Source organism: Lolium rigidum, chromosome 6, assembly GCF_022539505.1.
Source record: "Lolium rigidum isolate FL_2022 chromosome 6, APGP_CSIRO_Lrig_0.1, whole genome shotgun sequence".
NCBI classification, from domain to species: domain Eukaryota; kingdom Viridiplantae; phylum Streptophyta; class Magnoliopsida; order Poales; family Poaceae; genus Lolium; species Lolium rigidum.
Genome location: NC_061513.1, coordinates 39,589,782 through 39,607,516, shown reverse-complemented (window position 1 = coordinate 39,607,516; position 17,735 = coordinate 39,589,782). Strand labels below are relative to the sequence as shown.

At 43.2% G+C, this 17,735-nt stretch overlaps 2 protein-coding genes and 1 long non-coding RNA gene across 3 annotated transcripts; 1 reads left to right on the top strand and 2 right to left on the bottom strand.

Moving 5' to 3' along the window:
• Positions 1–619: 619 nt before the first annotated feature.
• On the bottom strand, positions 620–7,542 carry LOC124665761. Its single transcript, XR_006990679.1, has 4 exons — positions 7,389–7,542; positions 1,086–1,331; positions 774–1,023; positions 620–704 (listed from the first exon to the last, which is right to left on the bottom strand). It is a non-coding gene; the product is annotated as an uncharacterized LOC124665761 (long non-coding RNA).
• On the top strand, positions 1,075–6,704 carry LOC124665760 (potassium transporter 5-like). The gene is made up of 9 exons (XM_047203141.1): positions 1,075–1,259; positions 1,649–1,871; positions 3,223–3,471; positions 3,795–3,845; positions 3,940–4,200; positions 4,350–4,402; positions 4,653–4,767; positions 4,858–5,112; positions 5,331–6,704. Exons 1-9 carry the CDS (start codon positions 1,095–1,097, stop codon positions 6,308–6,310), a joined length of 2,352 nt encoding a protein of 783 aa, XP_047059097.1. The 5' UTR covers positions 1,075–1,094; the 3' UTR covers positions 6,311–6,704.
• A 1,255-nt stretch (positions 7,543–8,797) lies between the features above and the next one.
• LOC124662498 (DNA (cytosine-5)-methyltransferase CMT1-like) lies at positions 8,798–12,450 on the bottom strand. The gene is made up of 16 exons (XM_047200327.1): positions 12,351–12,450; positions 11,876–12,084; positions 11,723–11,788; positions 11,408–11,632; positions 11,221–11,279; positions 11,081–11,147; positions 10,676–11,005; positions 10,527–10,595; positions 10,368–10,454; positions 10,179–10,266; positions 9,862–9,980; positions 9,679–9,783; positions 9,554–9,597; positions 9,414–9,483; positions 9,220–9,323; positions 8,798–9,100 (listed from the first exon to the last, which is right to left on the bottom strand). Exons 1-16 carry the CDS (start codon positions 12,448–12,450, stop codon positions 8,902–8,904), a joined length of 1,941 nt encoding a protein of 646 aa, XP_047056283.1. The 3' UTR covers positions 8,798–8,901.
• Positions 12,451–17,735: the final 5,285 nt, after the last annotated feature.

Here is a 17,735-nt window from a genome sequence, read left to right as displayed (position 1 = left end):
TCAACAGCTCGCCTAGAACAGCTGCTCGAGTTGGAGACACGGCAACGAGGTCAATACTGTTGGCTGCCACTTTGGGCCATCAGTTATACACACTGTTCAAAGTTGTTGACGCTGATTGGATGGCCACTTGGACGCCTTCGTCGTCGTCGACGCGTGGCTTCTGGTAGAGACAGGCTACGCCCTACATGGGGTAGCCAAGTGAGGTCTAGAACATTAGACATACAGAGTGCAAGACAGAAATTATGTTAGGACAGATGATTTTTTGCTGAAACAAACGTTAGAACAGATAATAAGCAAGACAGAGCTTAATCTGCCCTGGGCAGAGAGAACTGTTACTGGTAGGGTTAAGTGGCAACTGAACTCTTCACCAACTACATGCCTACCTGGTGATCAAAGCTGCATCTATGAAATCTTTTTCTGAGGCATGATAATTACTACATGATACCCTATGAAATTATTTTCTGAGGCATGATAATTACTAGTACATGATACCCAGTAAAGAGCCTATATTCCAACCTTTAAACTATATTCAACATTGAAAAGACACGGGGAAGTGATTTCTTTCCCTTGTCAAGAAGTAAGCAGAAATAAGTTGGAACTGAAATACCATAGGCACTTACACTCACAAGTCCACATGTGACAATAGATGCAACTTTTGAAAAGCCAGCGTGCATTCCCCCTTAGCCACCTTCCTGGCTTATTTGCTGCAGAAATAGTTGGCGTTTACACTCACAGATGACAAGAATCAAGAGATGCTGGTGTAGAAAAGTCACCGTGTCTTCCCCTGTAGCCACCTTCCTTAGTTGTTGCAGATCACAGGATTCCCAATTGCTGCACTGAAAGAGGACTAGCATGCGCAAAGGGGATGATAACAATATTTGACTTCACCAGCATTCAGTGACAAGTCTGTTTGTTGCACGAGGATCCCATCCTCGTTCAGACTCCAGCACCACAATTTCAGATCACTTCGTTGCAAGAAAAGTAGTAACAACATGTTGTCATCCTTGGCCCCACCCCGTATGCCTATAAAAGCAAGTCATTATTAAACAACACAAGAGGTAGGACCGAGTAAGATATCCTCGTACCTCGAGAGGATGGCTGAGCCTCTGAAGACAAACGGCAATGGAGCTGCTGAAGGGGGTGCAGACTCTGGGTTTGCGTTGGAGAAGATGCAGTCACCGCCAAGGAGGCTGCAGAGGTTTGATTCGCTGCACACAGAAGCTGGGATGATTCCAGGCGGCCAAAGCCATGCAGCAAAGGTCTGTTCTTCGGTTCTTCCCCTACTGTTCCTCGATCAGACAGTAGTCTTCATTTCCATGCAAGCACAGAAACTGCATCGACATATTTCATTTCCTGTTAGGTTATGCACTTTCTCATACACCTGAACAATGATTTCTCACAGAAAGAAAAAGTATGCACTTAACATTCCAGACAGTAAAGTTTGTGAAGGAATAAGACTGGTAAATCTAATTAATGTACTATGACATCATCCCATCATCACAGATTTATGTGAAGTAACTAGGCATATCAGCTGCTTTATCATCTTATTAGGCTTGAATAACTAAATAATTCAGCATAATAGCCGCTTTCCTTAAGGTGAAAGGTAGTGTGATCTGACTGTGAATTTGTTCTTTTAACCGTAAAGCAGGTTGGCTGGGCCACCACACTAAGCTTGGCACTTCAGAGCCTAGGTGTGGTTTATGGGGACATGGGAACTTCTCCCCTCTATGTGTTCTCCAGCACCTTTACTGCCGGGATCAAGGACACAGATGACCTCCTTGGTGTGATGTCCCTGATTATCTACACAGTGGCTCTCCTTCCATTGATGAAATATTGTTTCATTGTCCTGAGAGCTAATGACAACGGTGATGGTAAGTAAATAGAGAAAATTCCTTATTTGACACTACCTTAAATTTGCCTTCCTTATTTGACACTGGAATTTTTTTCTTTCCAATTTGACATCTAAAGTTCATTTCTTTCCTTGAATGACACTCTAGTGCATTTTAAGTCCTAATGGTGTTAAATAGCAGCATACAAATACTCTATTGCCCCTGACAAATTATTTGACAAAAAATGTAGTGACATATTTAACCAAGCAACCGGCATTTTGGTACTAAAAACCGCACCTCTCTTAGTGATTATTTGGATACCGAGTATAAGAGTCGTGTTTTCAGAAAACAAGTTTGTAGAGGATTTAACCATGTCGTACACGTAAAAAAAACCATGTCGTAGGCCAGTCTCTCATCCTCGGACGCGGACACTCGCTGGTCCAGCGACCACGTCGAGCACATGTACAGCCGAGCCAGAGATAGATTTCGTATCCACGCGACCACGCCCAACCCTGGCTGTCGCAGCAACATGGCCCGACGCCCCGGCCGCTCCAGACCTGCACCTTTGGTGCCCTCCACAGCCAGGCAATGGCCGCCCTCCACTGTGCCTGTGTCGCCGTTCAGAGCGTTCCCCGCCTGCGCGGTGCCCGTGCTGCCAGACGAAACCATACACGCAACGACTTGCGCAGCCGTGCCTGGGCCGCCACCTGCAACGGCCATTTGATCCATGGCCCCTTTGGATCAAGCGATGCTGCCGCTAGGCTTGTGGAAGAGGACGGGAGCGAGAGGCTCTCCATATGTTTCGATCGGTTCCAGTTCGATTGGGTCAGTTTGGTTTGATCCGTTACAGAGGGGTATTCTAGTCTAAATGGGAAACAAGTGACGGAAGAACCTAACGCCACAAACGGTAGTGTCATTCTAGGAAAGAAATGAAGTTTAGATGTCAAATTGGGAAGAATTTTTTTTTCTAGTGTCAAATAAGGAAGACAAATTTAAGGTAGTGTCAAATAAGGAATTTTCTCAAGTAAATACCTTCCATTCATCTTCTCGGCGAAACTTCTTATATAATAACAGACAAAAAAAACTAAGAAGTAGAGAAAATTATGCTTTGTTAACAGCAGTGTTTCTGATAGAAGAATGTATACACAATTAATGGTTACGAAGGCCCATAGTAAACATGTAGAAATCAAAATAATCATCGTCCCACTGCATTCGTATAGACAGTATCTTATAGAGAGAGGCTAACAATGGTTGAAAGTGGGTTGTGAGTATTAAGCACCTGTTTCTAGATGGAAATCCAAAATATGTGTTAAGTACTTAGAGACCATAGAAGAGATAAAAAATATTTTGTTAACGTGTGAGTGACATGTCTTGTGAATTCACATCCTTGCAGGCGGAACATTTGCACTTTATTCCTTGATATCTCGCTATGCTAGGATTAGCTTGATACCTAATCAGCAGGCTGAAGATGCAACAGTCTCTCACTACAAGTTAGAGTCCCCCTCGAATCGTGTCAAGCGAGCTCATTGGATTAAGGAGAAGATGGAAAGCAGCCCAAACTTTAAGGTCATACTTTTCCTAGTGACAATTCTAGCGACATCAATGGTTATTGGTGACGGTGTGCTAACTCCATGTATTTCAGGTGAGCTTCCTTTCTTTTTTAGCTCATCTTCTCTGAGTATAAGATAACAAGCATGCAAAGCATAGTTAACACACACATTTTATGGACTACTTAAAGATACTTGAAACAAAACGTGTACTATTAAAGACATACTCATGCTAAATAGCTGTCATTTCTGACAAATGTCTCGGACGTATTTGCCATTTAGAATAGCAGTAAAGCAGCTTTATTGTGCTGCTAGACAAATGGAATGTCCAATTTGCCACTATAATAGATTTATAAGGATGATTTATTTCAGCTAGTTAAAATAAGATATTTATTTTGGTATTTTACCTATTTTGCAGTGCTTAGTGCAGTTGGGGGAATCAAAGAATCAGCAAAGTCCTTAACTCAAGGTATAACAATCATTAAGGCACATCTCAGTGTCAAGCAAAGGGTTACATCAAACTTCGCTAGCTAAAGTGATATTTTTATTTGACTCATCAACAGGACAGATAGCTGGCATCGCAATTGTCATTCTGATCGTCCTCTTTGCTGTTCAGCGATTTGGCACAGACAAAGTTGGTTACACATTTGGCCCAGTAATCTTGACATGGTTCATCTTAATTGCTGGTATTGGAATTTATAATTTGATCAAACATGACATCGGAACTCTAAAAGCATTCAATCCTAAATATATCGTGGAATATTTCCAAAGAAATGGGAAGGATGGCTGGATTTCGCTTGGAGGTGTTGTTTTGTGCATTACAGGTATATTGATCTCATGGGTTCATGATAGAACTTCGCACTAGATCTAATATCTATTTGATCACCTTAAGATGTTGATGGACCATTGTTGGAACAGAATAGATGTCCCTTTTCTATTTTTTAAAATGGATATTGTGTCTCTTGTGAAACAGGAACTGAAGCAATGTTTGCAGACCTTGGTCACTTCAATGTGAGAGCAATTCAGGTAATTAAGAAAATCATCCAAATACTTTGTTTTTTCATGTAATTTTATTTCGAATGAGTGCGCACAGAAGGCAGTAACTTGCAGAGACAAACTCTGTGCAGTTATGCTTATAGAAAATAATTAATGTCGAGTTAGATAAAACAGTATCACGAAAAACTACATTCTCAATTAATGATTTGTTCATAATTTTATTCATGCTTTTCACTTAACTTCATTTAGTCAACTAATATAAGATTCTATGGTCCTGCAGATTGGCTTTTCGGTAGTTCTGCTCCCATCAGTACTGCTGGCTTACATGGGGCAAGCTGCGTATCTTCGCATCTACCCTGAAAATGTTGCGGATACATTCTACAAATCAATCCCTGGTAAGATCGTAAAAGAATAAGCTAAGAAATGGCATGGGTTAGCCAGTGAAAGATTACCAATTAACAACAAACTCCTTATTTTTCTGTCAGGTCCATTATATTGGCCAACATTTGTGGTGGCTGTGGCTTCTGCTATAATTGCAAGCCAAGCTATGATATCTGGTGCATTTGCAATCATTGCTCAGTCCCAAATTCTTGGTTGCTTTCCACGGGTTCGTGTCACCCACACTTCAAAAAAGTTTCATGGGCAAGTCTACATTCCGGAGATCAACTACGCGTTAATGATTTTATGCGTAGGTGTGACAGCTATTTTCCAAACTACGGAAAAGATCGGCAATGCATATGGTAAGAAAAGACTCAACTCTAAAAACAAGTAGACAGCCCTTATACTACCAAGATATAAAGACAAGGAATAAATGACTCAATATCTGGAGATCATTCCTACTTAAGACAGAGATATATCATGCTTCTATTACTCTTTTAACAGCTCTTCATGCAATTTCTCTTGGTTCTCCGGTGACCCCTGTATCAGTTTGATATCCATACATTTTCATATTATGCAGGTATTGCTGTCGTCTTTGTGATGTTCATAACAACACTTCTAGTCACACTGGTAATGGCCATGATATGGAAGACAAGTCTTCTGTGGATTGCACTCTTTCCAATAATATTCGGTGGCGCAGAGCTCATGTACTTATCGTCAGCATTCTACAAATTTAAAGAAGGTGGCTACTTGCCACTAGGTTTTGCAGCAATTCTGATGCTTATAATGGGCACATGGCACTATGTTCATGTTCACCGATACAAATATGAGCTCAAGAACAAAGTGTCAAACAACTATGTGGCAGAGTTGGCAACAAGGCGTAGTCTCGCTAGGCTGCCAGGAATAGGTGTTCTGTACTCCGAGCTTGTGCAAGGAATCCCACCCATACTTCCTCATTTGGTAGAAAAAGTACCTTCTATCCATTCAGTTCTGGTGATTATCTCAATAAAGTACTTACCAATCAGCCATATAGAAACAAGTGAGCGGTTCCTCTTCAGATATGTGGAGCCAAGAGAATACAGGGTATTTCGATGTGTAGTGCGCTATGGCTACAACAATAAAGTAGAAGATCCAAGAGAGTTCGAGAGCTTGCTCATTGGGAACTTGAAGCAATTCATCCATGAAGAATCATTGTTCAGCCAAAGTAGTCCTTCCCTTGGAGGAGACGATAATTCAATCGAAGAGTCAGGAAATGCAATGGAGCCTTCTGTTGAAGTTCAAGATGCAAGATTACCGAAAAGTTTTATAGATGGAATCCATGCTGGTCCACCAAACGGGTGCATGGATGAGATAGAGTTGATTCAGAGAGGGATGGATGATGGTGTTGTCCATCTGCTAGGAGAAACTAATGTGGTGGCGGAGCAAAATGCCGGTTTAGTGAAGAAAATAATAGTTGACTACGCCTACAATTTCATTAGAAAGAACTTCAGGCAACCAGAGAAGATCACATGTGTCCCCCATAACAGACTGCTGAGGGTGGGAATGACATATGAGATCTAGAGAGATGCTCAAAAGAATGATCAAGTTGACAACATAATCAGTGTTTTCAGTATCAAGTGCAGAATGCATATGCAGAGGAAGGCGGTGACCACATAACGAGCCTCCCTGACTACTGAATATCAGAGGAGGGACAGACTTTACAAGTACAAGTGAGAACATCCAATGGTTATTTACCACATAATATTTTCATTAGGAAATTCTACCACGTAAGTGTGTATAGCAATAAGTATGCATAGCAGTTAGACTCCTTTGGGCAACTTCTTGCCATCCTTTGGTAAACTAAAAAAAACTTGGTATATACAGTTATCTTTGAGGTACAGTATACACAGTTGTACACAAATATTGTAACCTACTGGCAATATGCCAACGAAGAATAAATTATGACTTTGGGCAATCATCTCAAAGTGTGTATACAAAATGTTACAGCTTGTATGGGGACTGATTTTTTAAATAGCAAGCATTTACTATTTAAACCTACATGATTTTTTTAAGTAGCGTTTGATTCACATGAAAATCAAAGGAATTGTAACATGAGGTTTGAGTGGATGGAAATTTTCCTCCAAAACATAGCGCAATGCAATCCTATAGGAAAAATTCATATGCATTCCTAAGGATTCAATCCTACGAATCAAACGGTGCACATAGGAAAAATTCCTAAGGGTGAAAATCCTACAAAAATCCTATATGATTACTTTGAATCAAACAAGCCCAACACTTCGAACTTTTCTTTTCCTGAGACGAGCCAAAAGATTTACCAAACACGACAAGAAGGGGAAGAACTAATTATGTATATGAGCTATTCTACCAGTATCCTACTACCAACCAGGTGATTGTAACAAATAGTAGGTTGCAGGTGCGAATTCAACAAATGTGCAGAGGCTTGGTTTGAAGCAAGGAATTAGACGACGAAGTTATAACAGACTTGGTTTGAAATCAGGAATCAGAGCCAGCGAGAGACCGATGTAAGCAAGCACCAAGTTATAAATGAGCAGTGGCAGGCAAGGCATTCCATCAAACAGTTCAGAGGCATACAAAACGAAAAGCCAATCCTCTCAGTATAACGAGATCATACTCGTACCTATGCATTCCGCGTCGCTCGATCTACATGTTCAGCTTCCGCTTGCCACCAATCTGCAGCTCCAATCCTGCTAAGCAGCACGGCTCCCAACGATGCCTGTATCACCGTTCGTAGTTCAAGCAGAGAAAGGGGAGCGAATTAAGGACGGCGTATGAGAAGAGAGAGACCACCCGTAGATTAGGAGTGCCGGACCGGACGCGCCAGCGCCACCGCGAGGAATGAGCCACCAAGAGATGACGGCGACGAGCCACGGCCGCACCGATGAGCCACCAGCCGATCGCCTCCGGCTTGCATATCACGTCCGGGTTGGGATTGCCTTAGTTTTGGCTTACCCAACCGCCGGCCCAAGACCGGCCGCGCGGCAACGGCGATGACTGCTTCGACATAGCCCTGTTTGATCGGTTGCCTTGCTTCTGGCCCAGCTAACAAAGAGAGCTGCAAAGTCCATTTTGAATTGAAATTTACCTTCCACTTACTTTGTTCTTATTTGAAATGCCCGCCACGGCTCTCTATCTTATATGTAGTGTTATAAATATTACATGAATTCCTATTTTATGCCTAGTGTCCTAAATATTACTACCTAAATATTACTACATGTATGGATAATAAGCGTAACATAAAAAGTAAGCACATAATATTTAAAATATCTTAAGATCACATCACATAATTCAGTGTAATGAGTATAAAATGCAACGACCGACACATTATTTCTTATATTATATTTATAGTTGAATGCCTGTGCGTTGCCACGAAGCAACAAAGTTAGAAATAGAAATATTGATCTAAATAATATCATAATTCACAACATATGCTACAAGTGCGTCTTCCGATGGTATTGCGACAAATTTCACCTTATATTTGCTATAAACAACTTAGCGGAGGCATGAAAAACAGCGGATGAAGAGGCTCATAGCGTGGTAAAGTAAACCCCAATTCCCCGCAAAACCCCAATCCTGGTCTAATCATTAGAATGTTCACGCTAGGCTTTCAGATTAAGCTGGCCATGTTTGCTTGCATATTCCCCCTCCCTAGAAACAGCCACGCTTCATGGCTGGTTCTCCATCATCCCAGCTTCCCAGTACATGCTTCCTTTTGTATACTACCAGAGCACACATATACTGAAAAAATTAACCGGCCAATGCATTGTAAAACTCCAAGAGAGTTTTGACAGGCAAAATTAAATTATGCATCGAATTCAGTTTAATTCTTGTAGTTACAACAGTTCGGAACAAGAATCGAACTCCTTCTATTGGTTCATCTGTGATTCACTTTGCTCTCTTGAGCTCCTGCTTGACCAAGACATGCAATTATTTGGCAAAACTCACATATCTTCCAGCAGCAAAATTTCCTCAAAAAAGTTTCTGAAGGAATAGACAGGTATGCAATGGGGAGATACATAAGCTTTTAGTTATAAATTGATGAGTTGGAAAAATCAGTGGCCAGAATAAATGACAATGTTTTGACAGCTACCCATGCAAGTATATGACCAAAATCAACACACCCAGTCACAAACTTATTCTGCCTCCACTACTTTGCCTCCAGAAGTTCCTTCAGACAATCTTGCGAGTGTTGCTTGATCCATAGGAATAAAATTCCCTGGCAATTTGAACAGGGGATAGTCGCCATCAAATTCGCCCTGGTACGCCTGTCCAAGGGAATACCCCAGAGCTCGAGCAACAGGGACGGCTACCGCATTGCCAACTTGGATATATCTACATAGAGCATGCACATCACAAATAAATCAACATAATAAAGGAGTCCTAGAGGTTCAGAGCTACTTTGTCCTTACAAAAATCAAACAGTTATGGTGTCAAGTTAAAGATGAACTTACTTCTGTTTTATAGGGCCAGACAACCTGTAATAGTCTGGGAAGCCTTGTAGCCTCGCGTTTTCACGGATGGTCAGAACTCGGTGCTGGGTGGGATGCAAAACAATCTGCAAAATTCCATCCAAGCTCAATCAAAATAAAAGATATTGGCAAGTTATGAAATCATAAAAGCACCAGAAATTTTATTAACAGCTCACTTGGTTATGAGGCTCAGCTCTGGTGACAACAGTTGCAACAGTTTCATCCCACCACAGGCGTCCAAATGGTCTGCAAAGCAACACAACAAGGATTATCAATCGAATTTTACGAATAATACAAACCAATATTCGGTACTTACTTCAGTGACTTTCCCTTGATAAAGGTCATGGCATAGCTAGGCACCTACAAGAGAAGCAATGATGATTAAAACATGGGAAATATGTACATTACAGCTGATAAAAGCACGACAGATATAAGTAGTACCAAAGGCTTCCCAGAAGACAGAAGTACGCGAGGAATATCCGGATCGAACTCAACGGTATTGTTTTCCCCAACCCGGACACCTTTCAAATCACGGAAGTTGGCCCCCTGAAATACAATAATTGCTCACAAATTGTAGGACTGGGTAAAAAGAGAAAGGGCAACACATGTTCAGCCTTAGCTTACCTTTTTTACAGGAATCTGCTGCACTCTTTCATAATCGTCATTGTTTAATTGTAGGGGCTGATGATCAAATAGAAGACCTTCCTTGTGAGTAGCATCTCCAAGTGAGTAATCCTTCATGTCTTAAAATGAATAACAAAACAAGATAACTCAGAATGGCACCAAATAGCTCAGTATAATCAAGAAGTCACAAACTGATAATAAAATGGTGGAAACTATGGCATGATGACATCATTGAACCACCAACATTACTAAAAATATAAGAAAATCATGCAGGTATTAAATTTAAACACTCAACAGGTCATACTAGGTGGGTCTACCTTTACGGTTGAGCCGGATATAATGTTGGAATTCTGTTTTGGGTCTAATACGATGGTCCATCACATCATTAGGTTGATGGTTTCCAACCTGTAGAAAAGAATATAATTTATGAGGACAGAGAAAACAACTGATGTTCAGGCAGCACTCCACAAATAATTGAGTAGGGGAGGAAAACAGCCAGTGCAAACCTTCGGTAAATCGGATATAGCATCTCTAATGACGAGAGCTTCCTTCAAGTGTTTATCTTCAGTTTCATTATAGGCAACTAGACATTGCTGAAAATAGAGCATCATTTCAGTAAGATGTAATAATAACATAAACATGGTGTTAGTAATATGTTCTCATACCGAGAATGCATTTGGCACTACTCCTCGATTAATAACATCATGGGTGGGAAGCGGAAACTTTGGAAGTACCTACATTGCCAGATGAATCTTTCTTAGTAGTAGTGTTACAAGGTACAACAGAGCAAGGAGCATAGGAAAAAGAGAGATACCACTGAAGGAAGCGCTCCCCAGAGAAACACTCGCATCCTGAACTGTGGTAGCCCATAACATCCTGCAACCATCATACCAAGCCTAGCTTGGTAACTCATGGCAACAAGGCGACTCAATGCATAACGCCCGAGAAACCCATCTGCAAATTTCAGAATATCTACAACGTTCTCCATAAGAACATATTTGGGCCTCAGGTAGTTCACAATATCCATAAACACAATCAGTTGTTTGTTTCTTTCATCCATCAGCGGATCTTCATAATTTCTGAATCTGTTCAATCCACTGATGCCTTGGCAAGGAGGACCCCCACAGATGACATCCACACAGCCCTTTTGGAATTAGAAATACATTAATAGGTAGCACAAGAACGAGAACCCAAAAGGAACAAGGAGGGATATACGTACAGGCAAGGGTAAAATGGATTCCCTGTATCCACTCTCAACAAATTCTTTAATACGTTCAGGGGAATCACTGAAATGTTAACTAGGTTAAGGCACTATTGACAAAACAAAATAAAGAGGAACGCAATGAAACAGATACCAACCTAAGGCCATCACTTGGCTCCCAAGTATCACAACTAGGATCATATGTTTTCCACCGTACCTACAAAAATACACAATTGTTCTAAATTATCTAGTGTAAAATTAAACATACAAGAGAGGAATAAAAATAGCCCTGAAATCCAAAAGAATTACAGAAATATGTACTTTGAAAAATCAAGTCTGCAGTACCTTGAACCACAAGCCAGCCTTTCCAGTGCTATTTGGATCACCGTAGCAAATATCAACCAGTTTCTCTACTTCAAATGTACCCTCCGGGAGATTTTCATTTTCATCATCTTCATCATTGTTCGAAGTCCGTGGTAGAGAATTGCTATTGTGGACGTCATATTTCTTACAGAGGGCATCCCAGTGCCGAAGGAGGGAAAGGAAATCCTCAGCCTTCTCATTCCGTACCTACAAAGTAGATGTAAAATCATACAAGTCATCATGGCTGGTTAACAAAACAGGGAATGCAATTCAGTGTCAATTGTAGTTACTAGCTACCTGTGTGAACGTGTGGTTTTGCTTTAGACTGTTGCAAGCATTTGTGTTCATGTCTACAGCCCATTTCTGCAAAAGGTAATAATATTAAGATTGTCAGTTACAGTGCCTTCAGCGGCAGTGAAGGTCTTAAGACATCCTAAGCAGAAAACTTACTGTATTCAGTTTTAAGCCCGACCATGCAGCACCCAGGCATAGCCCAGTTGACATGGCACCACACCCAGAGTAAAGATCCAGCAGTGTTGCTGTTTCCATTTGTTCATCATGTGGTGCCGCAATGTCAGCAATTGGTTTTTTCTTAGAATAGTCAACATCGTCACAAGAAAGATCTGATGCTGCTTCACTGCCCATTGCACCACCATTTTCTACATGAGTTTAACTCGTCAAAATACATCAGGAGATATATCATGGTACACTATATCTATCAATTTTTAGTTTGCCGAATGTACTTCCCGGATGTATCATCAAAGTAATTATTGTATAGAGTCATTTTAAATTATGATCAGACCATCCAAGTATACTGTATATTTTTATTTTAATATAAGTTGCATACAAGAAACAAAAAAGACAAGCTTGACTGAGCACTTATGATGGTTGCAACACAGGGAAAATAATATCTACAGATGATTACCTGGTGGCATGTTCGCAAACGTGGAATATGCTACCGAATAAGACATGTCATAATACAAATCACACTTTGAGATTAGCTGAGCTTTAGCTTCGGGTGTCATCTGTAGTTGTTTAACAAAAAGCAAACATATAAAGATCAGCAGAAACATGACAAGCAGTATGTAGTACACATTCATGAACTTGAAAGAGAAAAAAAAAACAAAGCACTTACATTTGGGCTCACAAAAATGATATTTACTTTAGAGATAATTGACTCAATCATGTTATCATTCTTTTCCTCTGAAAGGAAAACACGCTTACGATCATGCTTATGATCATTAACCTCCAGCAATTTGGGTGAGATGACCTGCAAATTTGTTTTAGGCACATGCGGAATTGCCTTTAGAAAAAATAAGAAGACATGCGTGACACGCATACCGTATCTTCCACACGGAAGAACCAGCGACAAGTGAAGTGTGATCCATGATCGATTCCTTCAAACAACTCTGTGATCCGGCCAATGTAATTGTCCTCACCAGGAGCAGCCTGCAGTCACTCAGAATAACAATAACGTGATTGCCGTAGTTGGGTTAAAATAGAGCTAATCAGCAAGATAAATGCAGGATAGAAAACTAGAATATTTAGGAACTACACCCTAGCTTCATGGTGCATGCAAAGGAAACAATCAATAAGCAGTCTGCAAAGTATCCAAGACATTTCCTGAAGTGCTAAATATCACAGATCAGATTATTCACACATAATATGGAACAGTGCAAACTAACATTTGAACCAAAGATATATAACACAAGAAAAAAGGGTGTTCTATGTTGATAAAATGAAGAAGAAGCTACTTAATTAAAAATCTAAAGGACCCTCTAAATTAAGAATACATGGGCACAGTGTAAGTTAGTAATGCATGAAAAGATTAACAAAATTAACCCACTGGAGTAAAGTAGAAAGCCTGTTGGCATAATGCAAAAGGACAATTTAGTTCACGGTTTACGCACTTAATTTAGCGCGCATTGCATAGTACAGTATTGAATTTGTACAAGGAACCAGAACCTGGCTAGCATGCATGCACCTGAGCATATTCTACTATCACAAACTGAATGGATGGAAGTTAGCAGAAACAAAAAAGGAGGACACCAGCACTTGAGCAATCATATAGCATAACAAAAAAGTGCAACCCGAACTGAATTAATCATCTTCGTACACTACAGTCATGTAGACAACGGCAATCAGTAAATAGGCAGTACAGGTAAAAGCAGGCGATCGTGGTTGACCTTGACATAGACGTCATCGTCAAGATGGAGATTCGCCTCGTCCACACAAACTGTCGTGTAGTGTCGCAGGGCCCCAATTTGCTCCTCGGCATCAGACCTACAGAAACAGAGCTGAAATTAAGCACCGCGCGCACGCAAAGGAGCTCCGGCCCTTTACAGCACAACAACAAGGGCGCGCGGAGATTGCAACAAGTCATGCATATATACCTGTTAGCTTGTGAATCGGAGCCCTGCAATCAATCAAAGGTGCGAGATTTTTTTCAGTGACAATTTGCAAACATGAAAGAACATCTTGTCTAGTTCTCTACCACCTATATACGTACGTGCTGATCAGCGGCTGAGACAGCAGAGTACGTACCTTGGCGGTGTACCTCTCCGGCCACCGTTGCCGTGCCTCGCCATCTGGTATGGGCTCGCCGACGAAGTGGTCCTGGATGGCCTTCCTCTTGGTGCTCGGCCTCGCCACCCTCTTCTTCCTGGCGCCACGCGTCTCCGCGGACCCTTCTCCTCCCGCCTGGACCGCGGCGTCCTCCTCCTCCTCCTCTTCGCCCATCTGTAGATACTCCGCGTCCGGCTCCTCGGCGCAGATGTCGTCGTTGATGGCGCTGCCCGCGTTCCCCGCCGCCGGCGCCACCCCCGCCCCCACAGGCTGATCCGCGTCCTTGACCGCGCTCCCACGGGTAGCAGCTGCCGCCTCACCCTCCGCTTTGCGCTGGCGCTTGCCGCGCGAGCGCGACGCCCCGCGTTCGGGCTCGGCGTCGGCGTCGGCGTCGGCGTCGGCCGGTTTGGACCGCAGCCGCACCGAGCGCTTCGGCTCGGCTTCGGCGTCGGGGTCCACGTCGGCCGCTGTGCGCTGGCGCTTGCCGCGCGAGCGCGACGCCCCGCGTTGGAGCTGAGCGTCGGGGTCTGGGTCCGCGTTGGCGTTGGCCGGTGTGGAGCGCCTCGGCTCGGTCGCCGGGGAGGGCGTCACCGGCGACATGGGCGCGGTGAGGGGTGAGTGAGTGCTGGGGCTAGGGTTTTTGGGGAGGGTTTGGTGGAGACGAGATCGACGGAGGCGGAGAGGGAAAAAGGTGGAGGATTGAGGAGAGCGGCGGGCGCCTCCGCCTTGGATGCTTTGGAACGGGCGGGAACACGCGGAATGGCGAGCGTCTGGGCCCACCTGCAGTGGCTCGCCGTGCGTTCTCTCCGCGACCGGTCAAAGTGGGAAATATCTTTGGTGGGGAGGCTGTCAGGTGGGCCCAGAGCGCAGAAGGTGGTGCTGACGACGGCTGTTTTCAGCAAAACGCCGAAATTTTCTCCTTTGCTTTTCCAGTTGCCGTTCGTCTGTTTGTGTACGGGAAAAGAAAAGAGGATCAGCACTGAATATCAAGCGCGATTCACTCACTGCGGTGGTTTGAATTTTGAAACCGCGGTTGAGGATACCGGATACGTGTGTATACGTGTTTAGAGAAGATGGGGGTATTATTCCCTGAAACTCCCAACGGCTCTTTGAATTTTGTGAACACGTCTAATGCCTATGTGTTTCTGGGTGTGGGCATCCGCTATTCGATATTGCTCTCCTAGGGCACCACTCTTCCCACGCAGGTCTCCGTTGGCTCCCCTCTCACGACTTCCTAGTTATCGGCTGTGACTTGTGAGGGGTCCTTGGATCTCGCGCGAGTGGATCTGCATAGCTCAAGGCCGGGTTAGGGATTATGTAGGTTTCTCTTTTCAGCTGCTCGACAACAGTTCCTCCTTTGATGCGGTGTTCTACTCTATGGCCGGCAATGGATTCAGGCGGTACTTTGTTCAAGCCAGGATGGCATGGCAGCGGCGCCATCCTTGTGGTGGACTTGTGTCCTCCGGCCATGGGCGGGCCCAGAACTTTGTAAATGGGTATTCAAACTAAATAAAAAATACAAAGAAAATTGAAAAAAATGATGAGGCGGCTAGGATTCGAGCACAAGACGTGCATATGCAAGCCAACTACCTCTAGCCATCCTAACAACATACTACTCCTTTCAATTCGTAGACTGGATTCTATACGGTGTCATGATAATAAATAGTTGTATCATATGATTTGAAATTTTTGACAAATATTTTGGGTATTCACCTGCATACCCATGAATACAAACAGGCCCGCCCATGCCTCCGGCTCCACCGTTGCTGAGGAGTGCATGCAGATAGCTTGAAGATGACGAATCTTATGCTGGGTTCGTGGTTGGAGGCTGGTATGCCTAAGTTTCTTCCACCGACATCGTCGTGTGGGAGTGCCATATCTGGAGTTCAATGGCGTGTCTAGGGGTTCCGACCAAGGGGTTTGCCTTTGGTAAGCTACCTTAGAGGTCCATTCAAGCATGATTTATGGTAGCAGTATCACTAGGTGCTCCCGATCCTCAGAGCTAGGTATGGGAAGGTGAGGCATACGTGGTTGTTTTCCCGTCCAACCCACAAAGGTGAGGCTACCATGAGATGGATCTCACCGTGGTCACCCCCTTAAAAATGGCGGTTGTTTTCTCTCTTTCTTTCATATACTTTCCTCTTTACTAACCTCTTTCTGCTCAACATGTGACAACCTGCAGAGAAGACTCTGCAATCTGCAAGACAACACCCGAACATCCGGCCTCAGACCGAGCCTAGCTAGACTTATGGGGCAGTACGTTCAGGCTATCAGTTGGCCACACCCTAAAGCTTCGAATCACAGAAGGAGCCACATCGAGCTTGGGTGAAGACATAGGTGATTTGTCCACTTTCCCTTGAGTGGTCGCTATGATGGTGGTGCCGGAGGCAAGTGACTTGCGCTGGTATTTTCCTCAGGGGTTTCTTCTATCTGGATTGTAATTTTCCTTTTTAGTTGAGGGTCTTTTTTTTGCAAAAGATAGTGTTCTTCTATCTTCTTAGTTCATGTCAGTTTTTACATGGCTTGTAACTTAATCTTTATTCTATAAATGAGACATGTATTTTACCTGCTAAAAGAGGTGAGCATCCGCTAGTGATGGCCACTTATCTATCTACTCATCTCCTTGACTCCTTCGACAGAAAAAAAACCTATATGTTCATTTCCTTGACCCTGGTTCGCCCCAGTAAAAGAAATGAAAGGAACAAACCTGCCACAAATTTTTTGAAGAAATGGCACATAGGTCCTGCTCGACCGAAGCCGTGATTTCCCACACACCCAAACTTTCGCAGTTTCGCTGTCCCGGCCCGCAAAATCCTCGTGTCGTGCCTCTTCGACTCCCACATCCACTTCACCGCCGACGCCTCGTCTACAACCTTTTTTTTAGATAAATGGCACCAAGTGCCCGACTTTAAATTAATAAAGCCTTGACGTTTAGCAAGTTATACAAACCAGAGTTCACCAACCAAACCAACAACATGCAACTTTGCCAAACAGCGATAAAACTACTAAGCCTATACTAGGCAGCGAGGCAGGACGATGATGAAAAGGTCGAGGAGGTAGGCTCATTCCTCCGCTTTCGCCTTCAGTTTCTTGGCCTCATAGATGCGTAGAGCCCCTTAGAGTATCTCTAACAGAGCCCGTAAACGGGCCAAAACAGAAAAATAACCGCCAGTTTACGGGTTCGGGCTGAAATTTGGCGCCGATCAGTGACCGTAAAAGGGCCAAAACCAAAAAACTTTTTTCGGGCCGAGACTGAAAAATCAAAACGGCGTGTATTTGTAGGGGTCGATCGAGCGAACCGAACGCTCGATCCTTATCTAGGGCGCGCTGAAATTTCAACCGCTCGCTCGCTCCTTCCCCGCGCCACCACCACACTCCGCCGCCGCCGCCCCGCCCGATTCACCCGAGCCCCGCATCCCGGAGGTAGCGCAGGTCACCCCGCACCCCGCTCGCTGTTCCTATCTAATAATAACAAGCAAAATGCATATGCTTATCCTATCTAATAATAACAAGCAAAATGCCAAATTAGGGCTAAATCGCGTTTAAAGTCTCCTGTATGGGATATTTTGGTAGAAATTTCACTAAATGGGGTAATATGTGTCACAACTCACAAATGCACAACTACAAAGTAAAAAAAAAGTTGAAATTCACTCTTCATTTTGTGACACCACATCTAGACCAAATATTGTTTTCTTCTTATTCTTTCCCACAATAAATAAAAAAAAGTCTATGGCACCGATCTTGA

What these genes read in the sequence shown, in the direction of transcription:
- LOC124665760 (XM_047203141.1), top strand. Translation starts at nt 1,095, where the DNA reads ATGGCTGAGCCTCTGAAGACAAACGGCAATGGAGCTGCTGAAGGGGGT. An exon ending in AGCTAATGACAACGGTGATG is followed by an intron (nt 1,872 to 3,222) that starts GTAAGTAAATAG and finishes ACATCCTTGCAG; the next exon opens with GCGGAACATTTGCACTTTAT. An exon ending in GCTAACTCCATGTATTTCAG is followed by an intron (nt 3,472 to 3,794) that starts GTGAGCTTCCTT and finishes CCTATTTTGCAG; the next exon opens with TGCTTAGTGCAGTTGGGGGA.
- LOC124662498 (XM_047200327.1), bottom strand. Translation starts at nt 12,450, where the DNA reads ATGACACCCGAAGCTAAAGCTCAGCTAATCTCAAAGTGTGATTTGTAT. An exon ending in CGGGCTTAAAACTGAATACA is followed by an intron (nt 11,789 to 11,875) that starts GTAAGTTTTCTG and finishes TACCTTTTGCAG; the next exon opens with AAATGGGCTGTAGACATGAA. An exon ending in TCTGGCCCTATAAAACAGAA is followed by an intron (nt 9,101 to 9,219) that starts GTAAGTTCATCT and finishes TGCTCTATGTAG; the next exon opens with ATATATCCAAGTTGGCAATG.